General features: G+C 40.8%; 1 protein-coding gene across 2 annotated transcripts in view; it reads left to right on the top strand.

Moving 5' to 3' along the window:
* TTC17 (tetratricopeptide repeat domain 17) overlaps positions 1 to 27,384 on the top strand; it is a 131,382-nt gene that overhangs the window by 85,496 nt on the left and 18,502 nt on the right. For both annotated transcript variants that reach the window (XM_060606433.3, XM_060606431.3), the window contains 4 exons: positions 229 to 382; positions 7,086 to 7,206; positions 9,372 to 9,531; positions 10,676 to 10,759. In XM_060606433.3, coding sequence (XP_060462416.3) covers positions 229 to 382; positions 7,086 to 7,206; positions 9,372 to 9,531; positions 10,676 to 10,759 — 519 coding nt within the window. The remainder of the gene's footprint in view (positions 1 to 228; positions 383 to 7,085; positions 7,207 to 9,371; positions 9,532 to 10,675; positions 10,760 to 27,384) is intronic.

Raw genomic sequence — 27,384 nt, 5'->3', positions numbered from 1 at the left:
AAAGCCTGCAGACTTGGAACTGCCCAGTCAGGCATCTTAATTTTCAGTTTCCTTTATATGCCCTTCAGGGCTAAGTTATTTTGTTTATTTTACTAAACATTTTTCATTTATACCTTTAAGAATTAAACAGAAGGAGAGAATCCTCTCTAGCACAGGACTGGTTACTCTTAAAGCCACCAGTATTTGATAATTGGTCTAATTCGTCCCCAACATGTTTCCATTTTCCAGATCACATTCCAGGTCAAACGTGTAAAGAAACCCAAAGGAGAGCAGAAGAAAACCCCTGGCAAAAAGGTAGAACCAAATCAAGCAGAAAATGTGCATTGTTACCAATCAAACCTGGAGATCACTGGCCCAAAGGTAGCATCTCCTGGGCCACAAGGTAAATTTGGATGTACAGTATGCCAGTTTCTTTTTTCAGATTTCACTGTGTCAGTTCTCACTGAGAATGCGTTTGTGACTTGAAGGAGATCAGATGAGAAGGTAATGGGGCTAAGTGAACAAGAAACAAGACGTTGGTATAAAAAGTTTGTTTTGACATTTACTTGATTTTTTTACCCATTGGCTATTGGGCTTATATTCTTTTTATTTTTTTATTTTTTTAATGTTTGTTTATTATTTTTGAGAGAGAGAGAGAGACAGAGACAGAGCATAAGTGGGGCAAGGGCAGAGAAAGAGGGAGATACAGAATCTGAAGCAGGCTCCAGGCTCTGAGCTGTCAGCACAGAGCCCCATGCGGGGCTTGAACTCACGGACTGCAAGATCATGACCTGACCCAAAGTCAGACGCTTAACTGACTGAGCCACCCAGGCGCCCCTGTTGGGCTTATATTCTTATCATCTTGAGCTTAAGTATCCTATTGATTCTTGATAGTCTAGTTTAATATGGGGATAATGATCACATCTATCTTACAGGGTGGTTGTGAGGACTATAGGAGTTATATGTGTAAAGTGCTATAAATGAACTGGCCACATAAGGCTCGATGAATATTTATTTAAACATTTAATCTTTTTGTGTGTCTGATATCTCTTTTAAGTATTGGATAAATGCTTTGGAGCCACTCCCAGGAAAAATGCATATACATCAAAATTTGTCATATACTTTTAGGGTTCATAATTGTCCTGAAGTGCATCTCTGAACCCCAGGTTCAGGGCCATTGCCATGGGTCCACTTGACTTTCTTTTCCGGCAATGAAATAGTGGTGATCAAATGTCCTTTAAAAAAAAATTTTTTTAAGGATATTGTCACTGTCTTAGACATCAAAATCCAAGGTAACTTCATGAAAACATGTCTTATTTAATTTGGTGTACTTACCAACTGAAAGCAGAGGGCACATAATAAAATATAAAGAATGAGATCATGTTGGCTATATTCCAGAGTGAACTGTTACTTGTGAAAAATACTAAGGGCCCAAAAAGGACATCTTGTCATGACTGGAGTTGAAAACATGCAGTAGCTTTACTGTTTAAGGATGACAGTATGTGTGAACAAGTTACAGAAAGAAAGCAACACTTCCTCTACTAGGTCTGTCTTCTGTAACAAGAAAAGGGTATTCAAAATGTAAAACATCATTATGGAAGTGAAAATTCCAATCAGTTATATGGTAAATGTAATGAAATCATAAAAGAAAATTTAGGGAATAAAAAAGGAAGGGACACCTGGGTGGTTCACTTGGTTAAGCATCCGACTTCAGCTCAGATCATAATCTCATAGTTTCATGAGTTCAAGTCCCACGTTGGACTCTGCTGACAGCTCAGAGCCTGGAGCCTGCGTCGGATTATGTGTCTAACTCTCTCCCTGTCCCTTCCTCGCTCTCTCTCTCTCTCTCTCTCTCTCACAAAAATATATTTAAAAAATTTTTTTACAAAAAATAGTAGAAAATTTAGGTGAATATATACTTTCAGGTGTAAAAGGACTTTCTAAGGCAGAGAGAAAACGAAAAATAATTCTGGCACCAGAAAGCACCATAAAATACAAGGGCAAAGGACTGAAACAAATTATTTTTGCAGAATATTTGTATATCTTTTACATAATATGTGATAAGCAAAGGATATCAATATCATTTAAAGGGCAATTACAAATCAGTATGAAAAATACAGCATTTCTATAAGATGTACAAATATATAGATTGTTCAAATATACACACATAAGTTGGCGAGTAAACATGTTGGAAAATGTTCATCCTCACTAGCAATCAAAGATGTGCAAACAAACAGCAACATTCCATCTTTGTTTATCAAACTGTCTTTAAATGTGCAACACACAGACTTAATGAAATGAATTTGGGGATCATTTGACCATAGGTATCAGAAAATTTAAAAATATACCAACAATTTTACTTCCAGTAATGTATCCCAGGTAAATCATCTTACAGGTGCCAAAGACAGAAGTACAAAGATTGACCTGAGTTGCTTATCATAATAAAAAATTGTAAACAAGCTAAATGTTAATTGCCTAAATAAATTACAGCATGTCGATGCTATGTACTGTGCAGCCAGGATGTTTGTAATTTAGTAAGTGAACAAAAGCAGTTTATTAAATAGCATAGAGAATGCTTTAATTTTTGTAAAATAGTAAATATACTATACTTTGACTACACTTGCTCACATTTCTGTATCTCTGCAATTGAGATGTATCTTACAATTGATATTTTAAATAATTGGCAGTGTTTCTCCCTTTTTTTTTTAATGTTTATTTTTGAGAGAGAGACCGTGTGCGAGTGGGGGAGGAGCAGAGAGAGAGAGGGAGGCACAGAATCCAAAGCAGGCTCCAGGCTGCAAGCTGTCAGCACAGAACCCGATGTGGGGCTTGGGCTCATGAACTGCGAGATCATGACCTGAGCCGACATTGGACGTTTAACTGACTGAGCCACCCAGGCGCCCCGTGTTTCTGTTTCTTAAACCATATAAAATAATGTACACATTACAGTTTATGACCTCATGGGTTTGATGAAAGAAGCTAAAATAAACAAGTGCATAGAAATAAGTATAAGAGAGAATAAATACACCAAAATGTTGTGAGTGATCATCTCTGGGTGCTGATAGGGATATGGGTGATTTTTTATTTTCTTCTACATGCTTTTCCATTTTCTAAATATTTTATAATAAGCCTATGTTACTTGTACAAACAAAAAACTAAAAATTTCCTGTAAAAATGAAACTTTAAAGTTCAATATGGTTGAGATGCTAGGAAAACACTTAAGCAGTTTTAAATGGATTCAAGTGTGTAGGCCCAGGTAGTACATTGAATGTACTTGCAAATGACATCATGGAACTACTTAGTGTCACTAACGTGAAAAGTTCTAAAGCTTGGAAGAGATGCCAGACATCTAGAGAGGTTCATTATCCCAGTTTCCAAATAAATACGGATTCTCCTCACTACCAAGAGATAAGCTTCATGATAAATCCTGACAGAGTTCTAAAGCAAATTATAAAACAGTTTGTGAGCCCATGGGGAAAAGTGGAGATCAATAAGGACCACTGTAGATTTACTAAGAACTAGTAAAACTAATAATGCGTAACTAATTTTGTTTCCTTTTTTTGGCGAGGGCTACTAGACTGGAAGACCAGGGAGGTGCTATAAACACAGTGTAACTAGATTTCAGCAGCACATTTAACAGAGCCTCTTAGGATATTTCTGTGAACCAGATGGAGAGATGTGGGCTCAGAGGCTCCTCATTGCCTACAGAATAAAGTCCAAACTTCTTAGTGTGGTGTACAGGACCCTGTATAAGCCAGCCTCTCTCTACCCTTCATGCTGTTATTTTTCTAAACTAACCATGCTCTTATTTTACCACTTGCCTTTGCACGTGCTGTTCCCTCTGCCTGGAATGCCTTTCTGCCATCTCAGCAGTACTAAAATATTACTCATCCATAAACTTCAGACTCACATGCCATCCGTTCCTTGGTACTTGTGCACAGTTAGTTGCTCTCACCTGTTGTACCCTAAGGATTTGTTTCTGTTTACCTTCCTTGCTAGACTGTGAACTCAAGGACAGGCACCTTCTGTACTATTCCCCTCTGTACCCCTGGTGTCTCAACATGGTTCCCAGTCCCTTGTGATAGATGCTCAATAAATATTTTTCAAGTGAATTTCTAAACCATAAAAGAAAAATAAGCTTTATTGTGAAATTTATGGTTTAATTATTTCAGTTATTCATTTAAACAGGGTTCTTTTGAAATTCTTCCAAACTATTCTTTTCTGTTTTATTTAAATCTAAAGCCCTACCTACACCTCAAACAGTATTCCGTTGTTGGTAAATTCCTACATTATAAAAAAAGTTATGTAGAACCAAAGTTCTCCTTCCTGTCCATTCATTCGATTGTAATTCCTCCAGAAGACCCCTTCCCCAACAAGACTTAGTTCTCTTCTTTTCTTGGCCGGTCAGTCTAAGTACAGATTCTGCACACACAAAGTACCTGTGAAGGGTATCCATTAACAGAGCTTTGAAAGCTCAGTATAGGGGCGCCTGGGTGGCTCAGTCAGTTAAGCGTCTGACTTTAGCTCAGGTCTTGATTTCATGGTTTGTGGGTTCAAGCCCCACATCAGGCTCTGTGCTCCAGCTTAGAGCCTGGAGCCTACTTCAGATTTTGTGTCTCCCTCTCTCCTCCCCCGCTTGCAAGCTCCCTGTCTCTCTTTCTCTCTCTCTCAAAAATAAATAAACAAAAATAAAATCTTAAAAGCTCAGTATAGCTTTAAATGGCATGGTGATATCTCAGTGTGGTTTTGATTTGTATTTCCCTGATGAGGAGTGATGTTGAGCATCTTTTCATGTGTCTGTTGGCCATCTGGATGTCTTCTTTAGAAAAGTGTCTATTCATGTCTTCTGCCCATTTCTTCACTGGATTATTTGTTTTTTGGATGTGGAGTTTGGTGAGTTCTTTGTAGATTTTGGATACTAGCCCTTTGTCCGATATGTCGTTTGCAAATATCTTTTCCCATTCCGTTGGTTGCCTTTTAGTTTTGTTGATTGTTTCCTTTGCAGTGCAGAAGCTTTTTATCTTGATGAGGTCCCAATAGTTCATTTTTGCTTTTAATTCCCTTGCCTTTAGAGATGTGTCAAGTAAGAAATTGCTGTGGCTGAGGTCAGAGTGGTTTTTTCCTGCTTTCTCCTCTAGGGTTTTGATGGTTTCCTGTCTCACATTCAGGCCCTTCATCCATCTTGAGTTTATTTTTGTGAATGGTGTAACAAAGTGGTCTAGTTTCATTCTTCTGCATGTTGCTGTCCAGTTCTCCCAGCACCATTTGTTAAAGAGACTGTCTTTTTTCCATTGGATACTGTTTCCTGCTTTGTCAAAGATTAGTTACCCATACATTTGTGGGTCCAGTTCTGGGGTCTCTATTCCATTCCATTGGTCTATGTGTCTGTTTTTGTGCCAAGACCATACTGTCTTGATGATTACAGCTTTGTAGTAGAGGCTAAAGTTTGGGATTGTGATGCCTCCTGCTTTGGTCTTCTTCAATATTACTTTGGCTATTCAGGGTCTTTTTGGTTCCATACAGATTTTAGGATTGTTTGTTCTAGCTTTGAGAAGAATGCCGGTATCATACCGGTCAGAGTGGCTAAAACGAACAAATCAGGAAACTATAGATGCTGGTGAGGATGTGGAGAAACGGGAACTCTCTTGCACTGTTGGTGGAAATGCAAACTGGTGCAGCCGCTCTGGAAAACAGTGTGGAGGTTCCTCAAAAAATTAAAAATAGAACTACCCTATGACCCAGCAATAGCACTGCTAGGAATTTACCCAAGGGATACAGGAGTGCTGATGCATAGGGGCACGTGAACCCCGATGTTTATAGGAGCACTTTCAACAATAGCCAAATTATGGAAAGAGCCTAAATGTCCATCACTTGATGAATGGATAAAGAAGATGTGGTTTATATATACAATGGAATACTACTTGGCAGTGAGAAAGAGTGAAATCATGCCATTTGCAGAAATGTGGATGGGACTGGAGGGTATTATGCTAAGTGAAATAAGTCACTTTCTCACATCTGGAGAAAGTTAACAGAAGACCATGAGGAGAAAAAAAAATTATAGAGAGGGAGGGAGGCAAACCATAAGAGACCCTTAAATACTGAGAACAAACTGCGGGTTTGGGGGGTGGGGGAGAGAGGAAAGTGGGTGATGGACATTGAGGAGGGCACCTGTTGGGATGAGCACTGGGTGTTGTATAGAAACCAATTTGACAATAAATTAATTTCATAAAGAAATAAATAATATAAATAAATAAATAAATAAATAAATAAATAGCATGGTGATTGGGAGCATACATGTTAGACTCAAGCAGACCTGAATCTGGATCCTAGCTCTGCCATCTACTAGCCTGGTCACCTTGGGCAAGTCACTTGATCTCTCTGTGCCTCCATTTTCTCATCTGAGAAATGAGGACTGAAACCTGCCTTAGCAGAATGTGGATGTAGAGCACTTAGCACAGGGCCTGAACACATAGTAAGTGCTCTGGAAATAAATGATAACTTCTCATCATCGCATTATTCTCCATCTGCTGCTGTTCTTTACAACTGTGGTTCTCTACCAAGAGTGATTTTGTCTTCCCAAGGGGCATTTGCCAGTCCCCGGAGACATTTTCATCGTCACATGTTGGGGAGGGTGCTACTGGGCTTTATAGAGTAGAAGCCAGGGGTGGTGCTAAACATCCTCCAGTGCACAGGACAGTCCCCAGCAGAGCTCTGTCCAGCCTACAGTGTCAGTAGTGCCAGATGGAGAAACCCGGCTTTAGCGATAAATACTTCTCCTAAGTTGTAGTTGTCTTTATAAAATAAAAATGTAGAAGAGTAAAACTGAAATTTGGTGAAATGTATTCTTAGCTCTTATCTCATGTTGATCAGTCTTAAATCCAGTGAAAGACTCGTTTATTTTTACTTCATCACCTGTCTTTGAGAACAAGACTTAACTCACTTGATCTTTATAGTCCCTTTGCCGTGCGTGACAAGATTTTCATTCTCTAAAAGAATGACTGGCACCTCCAATGACACCAGCCGGGGTGAAGTAATCACCGGGCAGAAGACACTGTGGGTTCTGTTTGGTTCTAGTTGTGTCAAGTGATGCCATGCTTTCCTTCTAGGGAAAAAGCGTGACTACCAGAGTCTGGGATGGCCCAGCCCGGACGAGTGCCTCAAACTCCGCTGGGTAGAGCTGACTGCCATCGTGAGCACCTGGCTCGCGGTTTCTTCAAAAAACATTGAGTGAGTATCTTAAACTGCTTCATCCTTCAAGGCGTTTGTGTGCCAGTGAACCCACTGAGCCTCCGTTGACTACAGGGGTGCCCTTCTTTGTCAGCAACTATTTGAAGAGTAGTCCTTTTTAGGGTTGGTGGTTCTGAGGAGCACTGTTGCTGACCACAGGCCACAGATGGACTCAGCCCATTTTGCTGAGACAGTGAACATGCCCTCTCTTCTTAGTGCCTTCATCCGTACTTTGTAAGCCCCCCAGAAGTTTTTATGACTTACTTAGGTTGAGTTGAAGACTGGATCCCTCTTTATAGAAAACCCTGTGTTCTCTCACTGACATAATGCACTTAAAGAGGGAGCCAGAGCACATCCAGATTTACAAACACCTACCAAGACACAAGCTGAACAAGGTTGCCTCTCTGATAACTGCTTTTGCCTCCTTGAATGCTCATTCTCTTTTGCTGGCCCTTTTCCTACCGTTTAAGTGTTGGAGTTCCCCAACATTTGCCTCTAAGCCTTCTTTTCTTAGAATCTCTCCTGGTCAGACTGACGTACTCACAGAACTTCTGTCACCACCAATATATTGACCGCTCTTGAATTGGAATATCCAGACCCGATTTTTCTTCACATTCCTCAATCCATAGGAATTTACCCAGTTGTCTACCTGTCCCCTCTGCCTAGATACCTCTGAGACACCACAAGCTTAAGAAAACCAAACTCATAATTTTCTTGTCCACTCTCCTTGCAAAAAACCATTGTTCTGTGTGTTTTCTGTTTCTTATTCTTAGTAAATAGCTCCAGCAGTGCTTAAGCCAGAAACCTGGGAGTCATCCTTAACCATTCCTCTCCCTTCACCCTCGGATCCAGTCTATTACCCATTCTTACCACTTTCACCTTCTGAGTATTTTTCAAAGCCATCAGCTTTTCTCTGTCTCCATTGCTGCCCCTTTAAACGAGATCACTGTCATCTCCACTTGGATTCACTCAGTAGCCTGCTAGCTGGTCTTTGGGCTTTATTCACTCTTGACTCTGTTCAGCCCCTTCTCTCTACGGGAATCTGTACAGAATCCTTCCTCAAAGACAAGTCAAATAATTCTTAAAATGCTCTAGTAACTTCTTATTGCTCTTTACTATTCTTTGCAAAGCCCTTGGTGATCTGCTGCTACATGTCTTTCCATCCTCAACTCCACCCTCCCTCTTGTCAGGCCCTTCACACATGGTGTCCCTTTGCATGTGGTGATGTTCTCACCACCTTCTTCCTGCATGATTCGTTCACACTCGTCCTCCTGGTCTTGACTTAAATCTTCCTCAGGGAATCTTGCACTAACCAGCTCCTTCCTCCATCAGCAGAGAAGAAATATATAACCCCCTGTTGCATACTGACACTGTACCATGTTTTCATCTTCTGTAACATCTGTAATAATTCAGTCACTCGTGAGACCACGAACACCATAACAACAGGGATTGGGTATGTCTTGTCAATTATTATAGCTCTGATGTGTGACATGTAGTAGACCCTGAATAAATAATGAGTGAGTGTTTGCCTAATATGTACTAAACCTTTTAAATAGCTAGAAATAAAATTTGGGAATGCCAACTTGCCATATCAGCATATACATGATAACGTATAACATTTAGCCTGTTAGGAAAATGACCACTTTGGGACTACAAAGGGAGGTACATCTTGTGCATTTATACATTGAACAGTTATAGCTGTGTAAAATTTACTATCTGAACTTTAGGTAACTTTTTCTGTGGGATATGCTTCTGTGCATAAAGAGAAAATAAAAGGAACCACTTGCGGGCAATTGTCGCTGTCTATATCCTAAAAAAAGAAATCCCAGAATAAAACCTGTCTGGTTTAAAACTTCCCCAGGAAAAAAAGTGGCCAATGGTGGTGACCAAACCAGACGCTATGGTCCCTAGAAAGGACCCAGCTTGAGTAGATCGGGAAATCAACGGAGTTTAGGACTCAGATTCCAGCACTGCTCCTATTGCCGAGCACTGGAGTCCATGCACCTGTAAAATGAGAGATCAGACTTCTGAGGTCTCTTCAGTCTGAGATTCTGTGGTTCCAGAAAGTCCGGGTAACACATTGAAGTTACAATCAGCTGATTAATATTCTTGCTCCCCACCCACTCAGATTTTCCCTGGCTAATGTGGTAATCTCCCTTTTTCAGCATCACAGAACACATAGACTTTGCCACTCCGATACAGCAGCCAGCGATGGAGCCTCTTTGCAATGGCAATCTTCCTACGAGCATGCACACCCTGGACCACTTGCAGGGGGTCTCCAACCGGGCCAGCCTGCACTACACGGGTGAGAGCCAGTTAACAGAGGTGAGTGCTCAGCTCTCTTCAGCCCATCTGTAGTTTTTGGCCCCACAATTACGATAGCAGAAAACTCAGTGGCCAGGCCATATTTTTTTGCCTTTTTTTAGCCAGCTGTCAACTGGGTGGCTTTAGGCCACGCCTGATTTCTTTCAGGCCCTGGAATTGAGCTAATACCTTTTTTTTAATGACCAGGAGACGTTAATTCTGATTTATTCTTCGAGGTAGGAAACATTCGGCTTGCCACCAGAGAGAGGCTTTTGTAAGAAATGTTAAGGTCAGCTTATTCTCCTGCTGGCATTCTCAAGAAGGAAAGGAAGGCGAGTACAGCTATCATATACCTAGCAAACAGTACACCAAGAAGAGAAATTGGAGAAACATAGCACAAATGTCCAAGAATAGAGGATTTGTTAAAGAAATGTTATATAGATATAAGATAGTATACAGTGGAGCTGCCAAGAAAAATGTAGAAATACGTTTACTGGCATGAAGAAATCTCCAGACTATGTGACAATGTGGATGGCAATGTACAGTATGACCCTATATTCTGTGAGAGATGTAATATGTGCATACACATGTTATTTCAGAAAAATATCTGAAAGATACATATAAAGATATTAAGGGGCACCTGGGTGGCTCAGTCGGTTGGGCGTCCGACTTCAGCTCAGGTCATGATCTCATGGCTTGTGAGTTCAAGCCCCGCGTCGGGCTCTATGCTGACAGCTCCGAGCCTGGAGCCTGCTTCAGATTCTGTGTCTCCCTCCCTCTCTGCCCCTCCCCTGCTCATGCTCTATCTCTTGCTGTCTCAAAAATAAATAAAAATATTTTTAAAAATTTTTTAAAAAAAGATACTAACAGTGGTTGCCCCTGGGTGACAGAATTATAGACAGTTTTTTTCTTTATTTACTGTTTTCCAGCGTTGCTGTAATGAATGTGCTGAACATGTCTGTAGTTTCTGTTAAGTGGGAGGGGAATAAGGAACAGTACAGTGGTTTACACATGTCTTCCATAAAATGCCTTACCAGCAGGGCCGCAGCGTGTACCCCAGAGCAACAGTTTGGTTTCGTGCTGTAGTGCCCAACTCAGCATCAGCAGTATCACCTCGATCCTGCTCCTTTTCGTTGCTGTAACCTGCCATTTTCCCCTACACCAGGTATTGCAAAATCTTGGCAAAGACCAATATCCACAGCAGTCACTTGAACAAATCGGCACCCGAATTGCCAAAGTTTTGGAAAAGGTAAGTCACCCTGTAGGAAAGCTGGAAACTGCTGCCCACCTTCTAACTTTCCTAGATTATTTGTCACCAAGTGGCTCTAACCTCTTCTGTTAGTTACCCAGCACTTACCAGCTAAAGGGACAACGTGAAATAATCCCACACCGAATGTTTCCATTACTTTTTCCATCACTTGGTTGGTACTTTTTTGCTGCTTTGCTTACCTTCTGTGGTGAAGCCTACCTTATCCGTTTTGTCTCCTTTACTCCAGCACGGGTACATAGAGGTGGTGGTACTGGGAGCCATGGAATCTCGGTAGATGATATAAGTCAGGTGTTCTTCTGGTGGTGAAGAATATTTGGCATTCCAGATTGTGGATGGGAAACACAACTTTAAATATCTTCTTCTCTTGAAATCATGAAACAAAATATCTGCAAAACTACATTTTCATAGTGCCTGCAGAATATATAACAGAGTTTCTAAGACCATTCATCTGTTTCTGTGTGATATTTATGTGAAGAGTTTTTTTAAATTAAAATTAATTACTTTGTGGTTAGGTGTCTCTCCATATAATGTTAAAGTGGTAGTATAGTGATTGAGAGAATCAACCCCGCTTCCAGCATGACACTGAAGTATGGTAGGAATAGGGCAATCGCGTCAGTTTTAAAGAGAGGAAATGGGAAAGGCATTGCAGTCGCTGTTCCCTCTCGATTCTGAAATCCACCTGGCCATATGTCACCAGTTCCCCTGATTACATGCATTACAAGGAATATTCCTTGATTATGACCCATTTTGGTTTTCTGGGTTTGGTTCCCTAATCTCTTTCTCAGCTCTTGACCCTTCTCTCTGAGCAGCGTGTCCTTTTCCATAAGGAAGGCCTCTGTTTGCAGCCGAAGAGCAATGTCGGCTTGCTTCCCCCCATCTTTCTCCCTCTTAGTCCAGACTGGCACAACGCCTTTAAAACAACTTTGTAGACCTTCACATTGTAAGTCACTCCATCACACAGAACCCACACTTCAAATCTCTTCAAGAAGTTCCTGTCTACCTTGAATATGAGCCCAGGACATAAATACTCTTAAGACTTCTAGACGCCTTTTGTCCGAGAGAGTCTTCTGAGGCTTACATCTAGACTTAACATCCTTCTGAGGCAGGAGTAACAAAGGGTCCTACTGCCATGCTTTTGATTTGAGCTTGACCCTGAGGCCATAGTTTCACTGGTAACATTCTGGATTTTTAATTATTTATTTTTTTTAGGTTCTTTAAAACCTCATGCTGATTGGAGAAGCTGGCAATTGAGAAAGTTTCATTTTCTAACCCTGCAAGTCCCAGCATGAAAGCATTTTTTTCTAAATTCTGCTTGAAAACTGTACTGTTTCTTGTTTAAGTTCTCTCTTTTAATATCTTACTATAGAGGATTTTTCAAAAACTCTTTGTCCTTTTCGGTATTATTCTTGGAAGTCTTCCTAGCCAGATCCACAACTCTGTGAGGTATTTTATTTATATTCCAAGAAACAGCCTCACCATTTGTTTTGCCAGTAGATGAGCCTACCCCTTCTCCAGCCTCCAACAGCGATGGCCTCCATGCTTGTCCAGTCTCACTGCTGCGCTAAGCAGACGTACTCAACCCATTCCAGAGCTAACGCCATAGGCTCCGAGTTTCTGTTATGGCAACACTCCATTCTGGATACCAGACACTATTTCAGTTACCCATTTCTACCTCAGAGACCACCCCAAAATCTACTGGCTTTAAACAAAACTTATTTGCTCATGATTGTGTAGTCTGAGCTGGACTCAGCTGGGCATTTCTTCCGGTCTCACTTGGAGTCGTTCACGCAACTGCAAGACATGTGGAAACTCATCTGGGGCTGGCCACCAGAAGGTTCTACTCATGTGTCTGATCCATCAGCTGGAGTGGTTGGAATAGCTGGGGCACAGTCTCTCCAGCTGGGTAGATGGGCCTTTTTGCAAGGGGGCTCAGCACTCCACAAGGCTGAGAGCAGACGCACACAGGCCTCTTAGAGCCTGTGCAGGGAAACAGAACTGCTGTGGCGCCACTTCTTTCCAAGCAGGTGTAGGGCCTGCTCAAAATCAAAGGCAGGGGAACGTCCTCCCTCTGCTAGCAGTGACAGAGAGCACACAGCCTGCCTTTAAAGCACCATGGGTCCCTCCAGAGGAGCAACGAGACTGACAGCATCTCCCCAGGGATGGTAGAATCCAGAAGCCAGTGTAACAACATGTTTAAAACTAGAAGGAAAAAACTGCAAGCCTTGAATTTTATACCAGCGAAAACATCCTTCCGATATTAAGGAAGAAACGGAAGAGACAAAAACTCAGAGAATTTGGCACCAGTGGGCCTGCACTGAAATAATAATTAAAGAAAGTTCTCAGGAAAATATCCCAGTTAGAAATATCGACATGCAAGAAGGAAGGAAGAACACCAGGACGGTAGCTGCACAAAATAATAACCCCAAAACCCTGAGGCGCTTTACTTTTCTATATAACTAAAATCCATGGTAACAATAACAAATTATGGGAGCGATGGAAATGGAGTTTAAATGTTCTAAGGTTTAATTGGTATCAGCCAAGTACTAAAAGTAATAATTTGCATTGGTCTGTGATAAGTAAGAATGCAGTTTTAGGCTCTAGGCTAACTACTAACAGTGGTTCGGAAATGTAATTTAATAGATGGGAAATAGAATAATAGAAAACATTTGATTAATCTATAGAAAGTCAGAAAAGGAGAGGCACATAAAAGTAGACACAAATGGTAAAATAGTATAGACCCAAGTATATCCGTAGTTGGGCAAAAAAGATTATATAATTTGAGCATTTAGTATGGAATGGTTTTTTTTAATCCAGCTATATACAGCTTATAAGAGAAGCACTTTAAATATTAGGTACAAAAGTGATGAAGTGTAAAGATGGAAAATAATATACCATGCAAACAAAAAAAAAAAGCTAAAAGATAGGTGATATAGCTGCCCTCTTATCAGAAAAAATAGTATGGGGTGCCTTGGCGGCTCAGTTGGTTGAACATCCAACTTCAGCTCAGGTCATTATCTTGCATTTGTGAGTTTGAACCCCACATTGGGCTCTGTGCTCACAGCTCACAGCCTAGAGCTTTGGATTCTGTGTCTCCCTCTCTCTCTGTACCTGCCCTGCTCACACACTGCCTCTCTCTCTCAAAAACTAAAACTTTAAAAAAAAATTGGGGGTTTTAAATGAGAAGAAAAAAATCAAGTTTGAAGCAGGAAGCACTACTAGCATTAGAAGGCCTAAAATGAGGGACGCCTGGGTCGATCAGTTGGTTAGGCACCTGACTTCAGCTCAGGTCATGATCTCATGGTTTGTGAGTTTGAGCCCTGCATCGGCCTCTGTGCTGACAGCCTGGAGCCTGCTTCGGATTCTATGTCTCCTTCTCTCTCTGCCCCTCCCCCACTTGCACTCTGTTTCTCTCTCTCTCTCTCAAAAGTAAATAAACATTTAGAAAAGAAAGGCCTAAAATGAAAAAGATCAGTAATGACAAATGTTGAAGATGGTATAGAGCAACCAGAACTCTCTTATGTTGCTCATTAGAATATAACATAGTACAGTCATTTTCTTTTTTTTTTTTTTTTTTTTTTTTTTTTTTTTTTTTTTTATTTTTTATTTTTGGGACAGAGAGAGACAGAGCATGAACGGGGGAGGGGCAGAGAGAGAGGGAGACACAGAATCGGAAACAGGCTCCAGGCTCCGAGCCATCAGCCCAGAGCCTGACGCGGGGCTCGAACTCACGGACCGCGAGATCGTGACCTGGCTGAAGTCGGACGCTTAACCGACTGCGCCACCCAGGCGCCCCAGTACAGTCATTTTCAAGATCATTTGGTAGTCTGTTAAAAAGTTAAGCATATATGATCCAGGAACTTTACCACTAGATGTTTATTAAAGAAACACGAATGTATATGTCCACAAAATGCTTGTTAAAAAACATTCACAGTAGATTTATTCATAACAGCCAAAAAACAATGATGTGCCAACCAATAGAATGGATGAACAATGGTGTATTTACACAGTGGATATTAATTATACTAATGGATTCATCAAGAAAGATCCAGCATCCATATTGATGAATCTCAAATTCATTTTATGCTAATAAAAGAAATTGGACACAAAAAAAGTGCATAGTGTATGATCCCAACTATATGAAATTCTAGAACAGGCAAAACTCACCTATGGTGATAAAAATAAGATCAGTGGTGGCTTTGTGGGGGAAGGGGATGACTGAGAAGCAGCTTGAAAGGACTTTCTGTAGTGTTGGAAATTTTCTCTGTGTTTAGTAGTCAAAAATGAACGTTTTACTTAAGATCTGAGCATTTCTCTCTATGTAAATAAAATCTATTTTTAAAAATGAAGGTTAAATAAAGATTTTAGACCACCAGAAACTGAGAGATGTACGTTACCAACAGACTTGCACTAAAACTCACTAAAGGAATTTCTTCAGGCAGAAAGAAAACTATCCCAGATGCAAACAGGAAAGAACAAAGAGCAAGAGAAAGTGTAAATATTAAATACAAATGGGTATGACTGTACAAAATAATAACAGTAGTATCTTCCGATAGGAAACTATAACATTGTTAGTCGTGTACCTCCAGAGTGAGCCCTCCCTTAGGCCAGGGACCATTCTCTGCCCACCACCCTTTCCTGCCAGGTGACAGTTCAGATGCAAGGGAACAAGTCAAATGATGTATTGTGGGAATTATCCTGGCTTAGATGTCCCAAATTCCATATGAAAACCAGTATCTTTTGTGATAGCCCCTTGAACACAGAGTCCTGGAAAGGGCATAGCTATTTATAAGAACCACGGCACTCGGAAGCTCCAAACTGGCTTTCCATGAGGTGTTTATAGTTTATTTCCAGTCCTCCTAGTCCACATACAATTTACCAACTGAGGTCATTTTTACTAAAAGCTATCTTGCCTGGTAATGGCTAACATTCCCCCTTTATTAGGTTTTCAGGGAAATAGAGCTAGAAGGTTGATCTAGTAACCACTTCCATTGTGGGCTTACAGACCAACGTCCATGACCTTGAGTTACTAACTTAAATAAAATAACTCTCAGACTTTAGGGTACATTAGAATCACCTCATTGCTGAGCTTCCTGATTTAGTGGGACTAGTATCGCCTGAGGATGTACATTTCTAGAAAGCTCCTGGGTGATACTCCTGGTATGAATATCACATTTTGAAACCACTGCCTTAGAAAATGGCAGCGATGACAAAGCAGAATGCCCCTTTTCTATTTATCATTCACAGAAGAACAAGCATCTCCATATCCTCTTTGCTTTAACTTTTAGAATAGTCATTATCCTTTGTTATTTCTTCAAAAGCCCATCTATACTGGTCCCCTTAGGGAGTTAGTTTACATTGCCATTAGTTACCACTGAGTGTTAGCAGATGACATAGGTCAGTCCCCATTTTAGAATTAAATCTGTATGCACTTTCACAACTCTCGGAACACTGCCCCAGGTTGTAGCCGAGGTCGCTCCCACTGTGATACTCAGAAGCCTCTGCCACCCCAGATGTACACCACGCAGCTGCCATTGCCAGTGCAGCCAGTTTGTGTGCCAGGTTGCCACATAGCCTTGTCCGACCTGTGCCCTGGTGCAGGGTAGTTCTCCCACTTATGTCCCCTGCTTCCCCAGCTAGGGGCCTGTGGCCGCCATGTCATGCTGATTAGATCTATGGAGAAGAGCCAACCCCACTGCTCCACCCTCATGTCTAGTCCAGCCCCAGTCACAAACACGGAGTCAAGCTCGTATCTCCTTCCCACCCCCTGCCAGGTATCAATGCCTAGTTTCACCTAGCTGCATCAACTACCCCAAGACAATGTCATTCTTGCCAGCCAGCCCACTTGCAGCTGTGCTTCTGTTCAGTTCCATTTCATGGACAGTGGGAAGGGGAGGGGGGGGGCAGTTTCTGTCAGCATAAGTTTGTCTCCAGCTTTTATCTAGTGCCACAAGGGAAAGATTTTTTTTTCAATGTCAATTTTTTTTTTCTTTTCTTAAGTGGGCTCCACATAGGGCTTGAACTCACTGAGATCAAGACCTGAGCTGAGATCAGGAGTCAGACGCTTAACCGACTGAGCCACCCAGGCACCCCTCACAATATCAGACTTTTGCCATCAGACTCTGGGAAAGTTGGCCCCCACTGAGGCTTCAGTTTCATCTCAGGTTCATCTGCATCTCCCTGGACATTCTTTTATGTCACAGTGCCTTGGCCATATTGAACCAAGGATATGAAAGTCCATCCTGCAGTACCCACTGCCAGGGGATTTAGAGCCAGTTAGATAAATATTTTATGCCCGCACAACTCAATAGGGCACTTAAGGTCTCGCCTTCACTCAGGAGGACAGAATAGGAAACCCAGTAAGCCAGCAGTGCAGCTCTTTGTGTGTTTTTCCGAGTCCCCATAGCTTTCTGGCAGCAGTCTCGGGGACAGTTATCTGCCCCTTCCCCTAGGTGATAGCTCAGGGATAAAGGATTAAGACCACATGAGTGAATATGGGAACAACTCTGGCTTAGAACTCTCAAGTTGCACATGGGAATGAGTATCTTTTGCAATAGTCTTGTGCACCTAGAGTCCAAGAGTTCCCACAAGGGACAAGAAACGACACACTCAGGAAAGGTTATAGTCCTCCCAGTCTGCTGCAGTTTAGTCAGGTCATCTTTGCCATAACCATGTTGCCTGGTAACATGGCTGGCATTGTACCTTTATTAGGTGTCCAGGGGAACACAGCTAAAAGGTTAACATGAGATTAGTTTCCCATGAATACACATGGGCAGGGTGTTAGGTTTTAGCATTATCAGGAAAATAGTAAAATTAAAGTAAGAATTTATATTTTTAGTCTGGAGTAATTCAAGATGCATAGTGCAATTTTTAGGCTAATTGTTAAAAGAACAGTTAAAGAATGTATAGTTAAGGAAAAATGGAACAATAAAAAACATTTGATCAATGAAGAAGCAAGAAAGGAAGACAAAAGGAATATAAAATAGAAATCTATAATATGTAAAATGTAAAAATGCATAAAATAAAATGTAAATAGTAAAGTGATAAAGATAAGCCCAGTGTGTCAGTAATCATGGTAAGTACAAAAGGACTACGTATTTCAACTAGAGTACTAACATCAAACTGGGTTAAAATATTGAACGCGATTATGTGCTATTCACAAGTAGCACACTTTTTAAATATTTTTTATTTTATTTTTTAACAAGTAATATGCTTTAATATATGAAATGGTTGAAATTGAAAGATGGAAAAAAGATATACAAACACTACACAAAAAATGCTGGTATAACTACACTATCATCAGACAATGTGGAATTTAAGGCAAGAATCATTGCTACAGATAAAAACAATTCATAATGATAAAGTGGTCAGTCCACCAGGAATATAGAAAACTGTATGTGTAACCAGTAGCATAATTTCAAGTTATATAAGACAAGCATTAAACACTGGCAGATCTAAATGGAGAAACAGATGAGTCTACAATCATAACAGACTTCAACCTCCCTCTCAGTAGGTGGTAGAACTGAGCAGACAAAAAAATTAAAAATATAGACCATCTTGCTAATAAACAAATTTGACCCAATATATTTATATAATTTATTTAATAAACAAATCTGAGCCAGTATAATATATATAATATATTTATATATTTATATTTAATTTACATTAAATTGTGACAGAATTCTCATTTTTTTAAATACTTATTTTGAGAGAGAGAGGGAGACTGGGGGAGAGGCAGAAAGAGAGAGAGAGAGAGAGAGAGAGAGAGAGAGAGAGAGAGAGAGAATCTCAAGCAGGCTCTACACTGTCAGCGCAGAGCCCAATGCAGGGCTTAAGGTCACAAACTGTGAGATCATGACCTGAGCCAAAATCAAGAGGCAGACACTTAACCAACTGAGCCACCCAGGCGCCCCAGAATTCTCATTTTAAAAAAATGCATGTGGACCAGGCACCTGGTTGGCTTAGTTGGTATAGAATGAGACTCTTGATCTCAGGTTCATGAGTTTCAGCCCCATATTGGGATGGAGCCAACTTAAAATAAATTTTTAAAAAATGCATATGGATCATTTACCATGTTGGTCATAAGCTGAGTTATAAATTAAGCCTCAATTAAAATTTAAAATATTGAAATAATTTAGAGCATATTTTCTAAACATAATTGAATTAAGTTAAAAAAAAAAATAAAGATCAGGGGCACCTGGGTGGTTCAGTTGGTTAAGTGTCCATTTAACTCTTTGGTTTCAGCTCAGGTCATAATCTCATAGTTTGTGGGTCAAGCCCCACATGAGGCACTGCACTGATGGTGTAGAGCCCGCCTGGGATTCTATCTCTCTTTGCTCGCTCTCTCTCTCTCTCTCTCTCTCAGTATAAACTAAAAAAACAAAGAAACAAACAAAAGAATAGATGGAAAATCCTCAGCTATTTTGGTGACATTAAGCAGTACACCTTTACATAACCCATGGGTCAGTGAAGAAAGCCCAAGCAAAATTAGAAAATGTTTTGAAATGAATGATAACAAAGCATATCAAAACTTGTGGGATGCAGCTAAAGCAGTGCTTGAGTGAAGTTTATAGCCCTTAAATGGATATATTAGTTAAAAAAATAAAAAAGACTGAAAATCAATGATCTATGTTTCTATCTCAGAAACAGAAAAAAGAAAAGAACAAGTTAAAACTACAGTGAGATATTTCTTGCCATGACATTGGCAGAAATCCAGAAGTTTGATAGACTCAATGAGACTGTGGGGAAATTGGTATGGCCATGCATACATTGCTGGTGGAAATGCAAAATGGAATAACCTTTATGGAGAGACAAATTGTATCTAGCAAAATTATCCATTCATTTACCTATGTAGCCAGCTTTTGGGAATCTTTTCTAAAAGTACACTGGCAAAAAAAATGTATACAAAAATGCCTATGATAAGGCTCTTGATTATAGCCTGATTTGTAATAGCAGACTGGCAACAACCCAAATGCCCAGCAGAAGGAGACTGAATGAATAAAAAGTCCTCTGTGGATGTTTATTGGGTGTGAACATCCACACAATGGAGTCTTCTACAGCTGTCAAAAATAATGAAGACAATTTCTTCCTTCCTTCCTTCCTTCCTTCCTTCCTTCCTTCCTTCCTTCCTTTCTTTCGAGGAAGAGAGAGCACGTGTATGCATGCAAAGCAGGAAAGGGCAGAGGGAGAGAGAATCTTAAGTAGGCTCCACACTCAGCATGGAGTCCAGTGTGGGGCTCGATCTCACAACTGTGACATTATGACCTGAGCCAAAATCAAGAGTCAGATGCTTAACCGACTGAGGCACCCAGGTGCCCCAAAGACAATTTCTGTTAAATCTCTGTGAAATAATCTCCAGGATATAGGCAGTGAAAAAGAAAAAAAAAAGTGGAAAAAATCGTATCTTCAATTACTGTTTTGCTTTTTAAATAATGGTGAGGTGGGGGGTGTATGCAGATATTTTAAAATGGAAGAGTAACTTTTAAAAATACTTTTCAATGGTTTTCCATAGAAGGAAGGTGGAAATAGGATAGGAAAGACTGAGCATGAAGCTAGATTTCCTTGAATCTACATTGTCTTTTCAATATGACTTTGGAAACAAATATTTTGTATAATTACAAAACAGATTTTAATAAGGCAATTCCTAATTAAAAGTAAAATTAAGTGAGCCCAACTATGTAGTCAATTGGTAGTATAACCACATCAAGAGAAACTATCCCAAGTGACTTTAAAAGACCCATTATTTGACTACCTCCCTAATGGGATTTACCCTAAACACAAAAGAAAACCTTATTCTGTTTTCAGTAATACATTTGTTAATAATATCGATATTGTCCTGAGATTGTAGGTGTATGCAATGCAAGATAAATGAGTAGTTTTGTTGGTGATGTTGAGAACTGGAGCTTGGGTTTGGGGGAAGGACATAAAAGTGTGAACATCTGTAGTCACGTTAAGTAAACATCTGTAGTCGTGAAATGGAAATACTAGCAAGACTTTTTTGTATATTTGCACATTTCCTAACTTTATTTGCTGAAAAGACTAATATCATTGAGTAACCCAGTAGTAGTAAGCACACTTTGTACCTACATATTGATCTTTAGATACCATTTTCCACTAAAAGGAACCAGAATTCCTTGGAGAAATGGCTTCTACCAAGTCAGGGAAAGCAAAGAAGCTCCCATAGTCAACAAAGGTTGTGTCCGAAGAACTCAGAACCAGCTGGAATGTGTATCTCCTGTTGGCCAAAGATGGAACGCAGCACTTTGAGCAGCAAAAATCAACAAAGCAACTGCAGTAGATGAGACACATCACGTTTATTAAACTATATCTAAACTCCTGAATTCACCAGGAGGATTTTGTCTTAGACGATGCATGGGAACAGCTTGTTTTTTTATTTTTTTTTTTTTTTTTTTTTTTTTTTTTTTTTCTTTTATTTTCTTTTATTTTATTTTTTTTTTAATATATGAAATTTACTGTCAAATTGGTTTCCATACAACACCCAGTGCTCATCCCAAAAGGTGCCCTCCTCAATACCCATCACCCACCCTGCCCTCCCTCCCACTCTGCCCTCCCTCCCACCCCCCATCAACCCTCAGTTTGTTCTCAGTTTTTAACAGTCTCTTATGCTTTGGCTCTCTCCCACTCTAACCTCTTTTTTTTTTCCTTCCCCTCCCCCATGGGTTTCTGTTACGTTTCTCAGGATCCACATAAGAGTGAAACCATATGGTATCTGTCTTTCTCTGTATGGCTTATTTCACTTAGCATCACACTCTCCAGTTCCATCCATGTTGCTACAAAAGGCCATATTTCATTTTTTCTCATTGCCACGTAGTATTCCATTGTGTATATAAACCACAATTTCTTTATCCATTCATCAGTTGATGGACATTTAGGCTCTTTCCATAATTTGGCTATTGTTGAGAGTGCCGCTATAAACATTGGGGTACAGGTGCCCCTATGCATCAGTACTCCTGTATCCCTTGGATAAATTCCTAGCAGTGCTATTGCTGGGTCATAGGGTAGGTCTATTTTTAATTTTCTGAGGAACCTCCACACTGCTTTCCAGAGCGGCTGCACCAATTTGCATTCCCACCAACAGTGCAAGAGGGTTCCTGTTTCTCCACATCCTCTCCAGCATCTATAGTCTCCTGATTTGTTCATTTTGGCCACTCTGACTGGCGTGAGGTGGTATCTGAGTGTGGTTTTGATTTGTATTTCCCTGATAAGGAGCGACGTTGAACATCTTTTCATGTGCCTGTTGGCCATCCGGATGTCTTCTTTAGAGAAGTGTCTATTCATGTTTTCTGCCCATTTCTTCACTGGGTTATTTGTTTTTCGGGTGTGGAGTTTGATGAGCTCTTTATAGATTTTGGATACTAGCCCTTTGTCCGATGTGTCATTTGCAAATATCTTTTCCCATTCCGTTGGTTGCCTTTTAGTTTTGTTGGTTGTTTCCTTTGCTGTGCAGAAGCTTTTTATCTTCATAAGGTCCCAGTAATTCACTTTTGCTTTTAATTCCCTTGCCTTTGGGGATGTGCCGAGTAAGAGATTGCTACAGCTGAGGTCAGAGAGGTCTTTTCCTGCTTTCTCCTCTAAGGTTTTGATGGTTTCCTGTCTCACATTCAGGTCCTTTATCCATTTTGAGTTTATTTTTGTGAATGGTGTGAGAAAGTGGTCTAGTTTCAACCTTCTGCATGTTGCTGTCCAGTTCTCCCAGCACCATTTGTTAAAGAGACTGTCTTTTTTCCATTGGATGTTCTTTCCTGCTTTGTCAAAGATGAGTTGGCCATACGTTTGTGGGTCTAGTTCTGGGGTTTCTATTCTATTCCATTGGTCTATGTGTCTGTTTTTATGCCAATACCATGCTGTCTTGATGATGACAGCTTTGTAGTAGAGGCTAAAGTCTGGGATTGTGATGCCTCCTGCTTTGGTCTTCTTCTTCAAAATTACTTTGGCTATTCGGGGCCTTTTGTGGTTCCATATGAATTTTAGGATTGCTTGTTCTAGTTTCGAGAAGAATGCTGGTGCAATTTTGATTGGGATTGCATTGAATGTGTAGATAGCTTTGGGTAGTATTGACATTTTGACAATATTTATTCTTCCAATCCATGAGCAGGGAATGTCTTTCCATTTCTTTATATCTTCTTCAATTACCTGCATAAGCTTTCTATAGTTTTCAGCATACAGATCTTTTACATCTTTGGTTAGATTTATTCCTAGGTATTTTATGCTTCTTGGTGCAATTGTGAATGGGATCAGTTTCTTCATTTGTCTTTCTGTTGCTTCATTGTTAGTGTATAAGAATGCAACTGATTTCTGCACATTGATTTTGTATCCTGCAACTTTGCTGAATTCATGTATCAGTTCTAGCAGACTTTTGGTGGAGTCTATCGGATTTTCCATGTATAATATCATGTCATCTGCAAAAAGCGAAAGCTTGACTTCATCTTTGCCAATTTTGATGCCTTTGATTTCCTTTTGTTGTCTGATTGCTGAGGCTAGAACTTCCAGCACTATGTTAAACAGCAGCGGTGACAGTGGGCATCCCTGTCGTGTTCCTGATCTCAGGGAAAAAGCTCTCAGTTTTTCCCCGTTGAGGATGATGTTAGCTGTGGGCTTTTCATAAATGGCCTTTATGATCTTTAAGTATGTTCCTTCTATCCCGACTTTCTCAAGGGTTTTTATTAAGAAAGGGTGCTGGATTTTGTCAAAGGCCTTTTCTGCATCGATTGACAGGATCATATGGTTCTTCTCTTTTTTTTTGTTAATATGATGTATCACGTTGATCGATTTGCGAATGTTGAACCAGCCCTGCATCCCAGGAATGAATCCCACTTGATCATGGTGAATAATTCTTTTTATATGCTGTTGAATTCGATTAGCTAGTATCTTATTAAGAATTTTTGCATCCATATTCATCAGGGATATTGGCCTGTAGTTCTCTTTTTTTACTGGGTCTCTGTCTGGTTTAGGAATCAAAGTAATACTGGCTTCATAGAATGAGTCTGGAAGTTTTCCTTCCCTTTCTATTTCTTGGAATAGCTTGAGAAGGATAGGTATTATCTCTGCTTTAAATGTCTGGTAGAACTCCCCTGGGAAGCCATCTGGTCCTGGACTCTTATTTGTTGGGAGATTTTTGATAACCGATTCAATTTCTTCGCTGGTTATGGGTCTGTTCAAGCTTTCTATTTCCTCCTGATTGAGTTTTGGAAGAGTGTGGGTGTTTAGAAATTTGTCCATTTCTTCCAGGTTGTCCAATTTGCTGGCATATAATTTTTCATAGTATTCCTTGATAATTGTTTGTATCTCTGAGGGATTGGTTGTAATCATTCCATTTTCATTCATGATTTTATCTATTTGGGTCATCTCCCTTTTCTTTTTGAGAAGCCTGGCTAGAGGTTTGTCAATTTTGTTTATTTTTTCAAAAAACCAACTCTTGGTTTCGTTGATCTGCTCTACAGTTTTTTTAGATTCTATATTGTTTATTTCTGCTCTGATCTTTATTATTTCTCTTCTTCTGCTGGGTTTAGGCTGCCTTTGCTGTTCTGCTTCTATTTCCTTTAGGTGTGCTGTTAGATTTTGTATTTGGGATTTTTCTTGTTTCTTGAGATAGGCCTGGATTGCAATGTATTTTCCTCTCAGGACTGCCTTCGCTGCATCCCAAAGCGTTTGGATTGTTGTATTTTCATTTTCGTTTGTTTCCATATATGTTTTAATTTCTTCTCTAATTGCCTGGTTGACCCACTCATTCGTTAGTAGGGTGTTCTTTAACCTCCATGCTTTTGGAGGTTTTCCAGACTTTTTCCTGTGGTTGATTTCAAGCTTCATAGCATTGTGGTCTGAAAGTATGCATGGTATAATTTCAATTCTTGTAAACTTATGAAGGGCTGTTTTGTGACCCAGTATATGATCTATCTTGGAGAATGTTCCATGTGCACTCGAGAAGAAAGTATATTCTGTTGCTTTGGGATGCAGAGTTCTAAATATATCTGTCAAGTCCATCTGATCCAATGTATCATTCAGGGCCCTTGTTTCTTTATTGACTGTGTGTTTAGATGATCTATCCATTTCTGTAAGTGGGGTGTTAAAGTCCCCTGCAATGACCACATTCTTATCAATAAGGTTGCTTATGTTTATGAGTAATTGTTTTATATATCTGGGGGCTCGGGTATTTGGCGCATAGACATTTATAATAGTTAGCTCTTCCTGATGGATAGACCCTGTGATTATTATATAATGCCCTTCTTCATCTCTTGTTACAGCCTTTAATTTAAAGTCTAGTTTGTCTGATATAAGTATGGCTACTCCAGCTTTCTTTTGGCTTCCAGGAGCATGATAAATAGTTCTCCATCCCCTCACTCTCAATCTAAAGGTGTCCTCAGATCTGAAATGTGTCTCTTGTAGACAGCAAATAGATGGGTCTTGTTTTTTTATCCATTCTGATACCCTATGTCTTTTAGTTGGCGCATTTAATCCATTTACATTCAGTGTTATTATAGAAAGATATGGGTTTAGAGTCATTGTGATGTCTGTATGTTTTATGCTTGTAGTGATGTCTCTGGTACTTTGTCTCACAGGATCCCCCTTAGGATCTCTTGTAGGGCTGGTTTCGTGGTGACAAATTCCTTCAGTTTTTGTTTGTTTGGGAAGATCTTTATCTCTCCTTCTATTCTAAATGACAGACTTGCTGGATAAAGGATTCTCGGCTGCATATTTTTTCTGTTTAGCACACTGTAGATATCGTGCCAAGCCTTTCTGGCCTGCCAAGTTTCAAAGGAGAGATCAGTCACGAGTCTTATAGGTCTCCCTTTATATGTGAGGGCACGTTTATCCCTTGCTGCTTTCAGAATTTTCTCTTTATCCTTGTATTTTGCCAGTTTCACTATGATATGTCGTGCAGAAGATCGATTCAAGTTACGTCTGAAGGGAGTTCTCTGTGCCTCTTGGATTTCAATGCCTTTTTCCTTCCCCAGTTCAGGGAAGTTCTCAGCTATAATTTGTTCAAGTACCCCTTCAGCACCCTTCCCTCTCTCTTCCTCCTCTGGGATACCAATTATGCGTATATTATTTTTTTTTAGTGTATCACTTAGTTCTCTAATTTTCCCCTCATACTCCTGGATTTTTTTATCTCTCTTTCTTTCAGCTTCCTCTTTCTCCATAACTTTATCTTCTAGTTCACCTATTCTCTCCTCTGCCTCTTCAAGCCGAGCCATCGTGGATTCCATTTTGTTTTGCAATTCGTTTAAAGCGTTTTTCAACTCCTCGTGACTGTTCCTTAGTCCCTCGATCTTTGTGGCAAGAGATTCTCTGCTGTCCTGTATACTGTTTTCAAGCCCAGCGATTAATTTTATGACTATTATCCTAAATTCACTTTCTGTTATATTATTTAAATCCTTTTTGATCAGTTCATTAGCTGTTGTTATTTCCTGGAGATTCTTCTGAGGGGAATTCTTCCGTTTGGTCATTTTGGAGAGTCCCTGGCGTGGTGAGGACCTGCAGTGCACTTCCCCTGTGCTGTGTTGTATAACTGGAGTTAGTGGGCGGGGCCGCAGTCCGACCCGATGTCTGCCCCCAGCCCACTGCTGGGGCCACAGTCAGACTGGTGTGTGCCTTCTCTTCCCCTCTCCTAGGGGCGGGATTCACTGTGGGGTGGCGTGTCCCGTCTGGGCTACTTGCACACTGCCAGGCTTGTGTTGCTGGGGATCTGGCGTATTAGCTGGGGTGGGTAGGCAAGGTGCACGGGGGCTGGAGGGGCAGGCTTAGCTCGCTTCTCCTTAGGTGATCCACTTCAGGAGGAGCCCTGTGGCAGCGGGAGGGAGTCAGATCCGCTGCCGGAGGTTTGGCTCCGTAGAAGCACAGAGTTGGGTGTTTGCGCGGAGCGAGCAAGTTCCCTGGCAGGAACTGGTTCCCTTTGGGATTTTGGCTGGGGGATGGGCGGGGGAGATGGCGCTGGCGTGCGCCTTTGTTCCCCACCAAGCTGAGCTCTGCCGTCCGGGGGCTCAGCAGCTCTCCCTCCCTTTGTCCTCCAGCCTTCCCACTTTCTGAGCAGAGCTGTTCACTTATGACCTCCCAGACGCTAAGTCGCGCTTGCTGTCGGAACACAGTCCGTCCGGCCCCTCCGCTTTTGCCAGCCAGACTCGGGGGCTCTGCTTGGCCGGCGAGCCGCCCCTCCGCCCCGGCTCCCTCCCGCCAGTCCGTGGAGCGCGCACCGCCTCGCCGCCCTTCCTACCCTCTTCCGTGGGCCTCTCGTCTGCGCTTGACTCCGGAGACTCCCTTCTGCTAATCCTCTGGCGGTTTTCTGGGTTCTTTAGGCAGGTGTAGGTGGAATCTAAGTGATCGGCAGGACGCGCTGTGAGCCCCGCGTCCTCCTACGCCGCCATCTTCCGGACCAACCAGCTTGTTTTTTTAAAATAAAAAGAAAGTAATAAGCATATTTCCTTCCCTTCTAAGTGAACTATAGTTTGGGGTAAATGATTAATTGATGAGAAAAAGTCTTTTTATAGGAATATTCTAACTAGTAAACTAGAGTTGATAAAATTAGAATATTACAGTTTTGCTGCTCCTAATTAATTTATGGCAGTGAACATCACTGGCTACTCAATTCACAA

The sequence above is a fragment of the Panthera onca genome, chromosome D1 (assembly GCF_046562875.1).
Source record: "Panthera onca isolate mPanOnc1 chromosome D1, mPanOnc1 haplotype 2, whole genome shotgun sequence".
NCBI classification, from domain to species: Eukaryota; Metazoa; Chordata; class Mammalia; order Carnivora; family Felidae; genus Panthera; species Panthera onca.
Note: the sequence above shows the minus strand (reverse complement) of the source record. Positions and strands in the feature narration are given on the sequence as shown.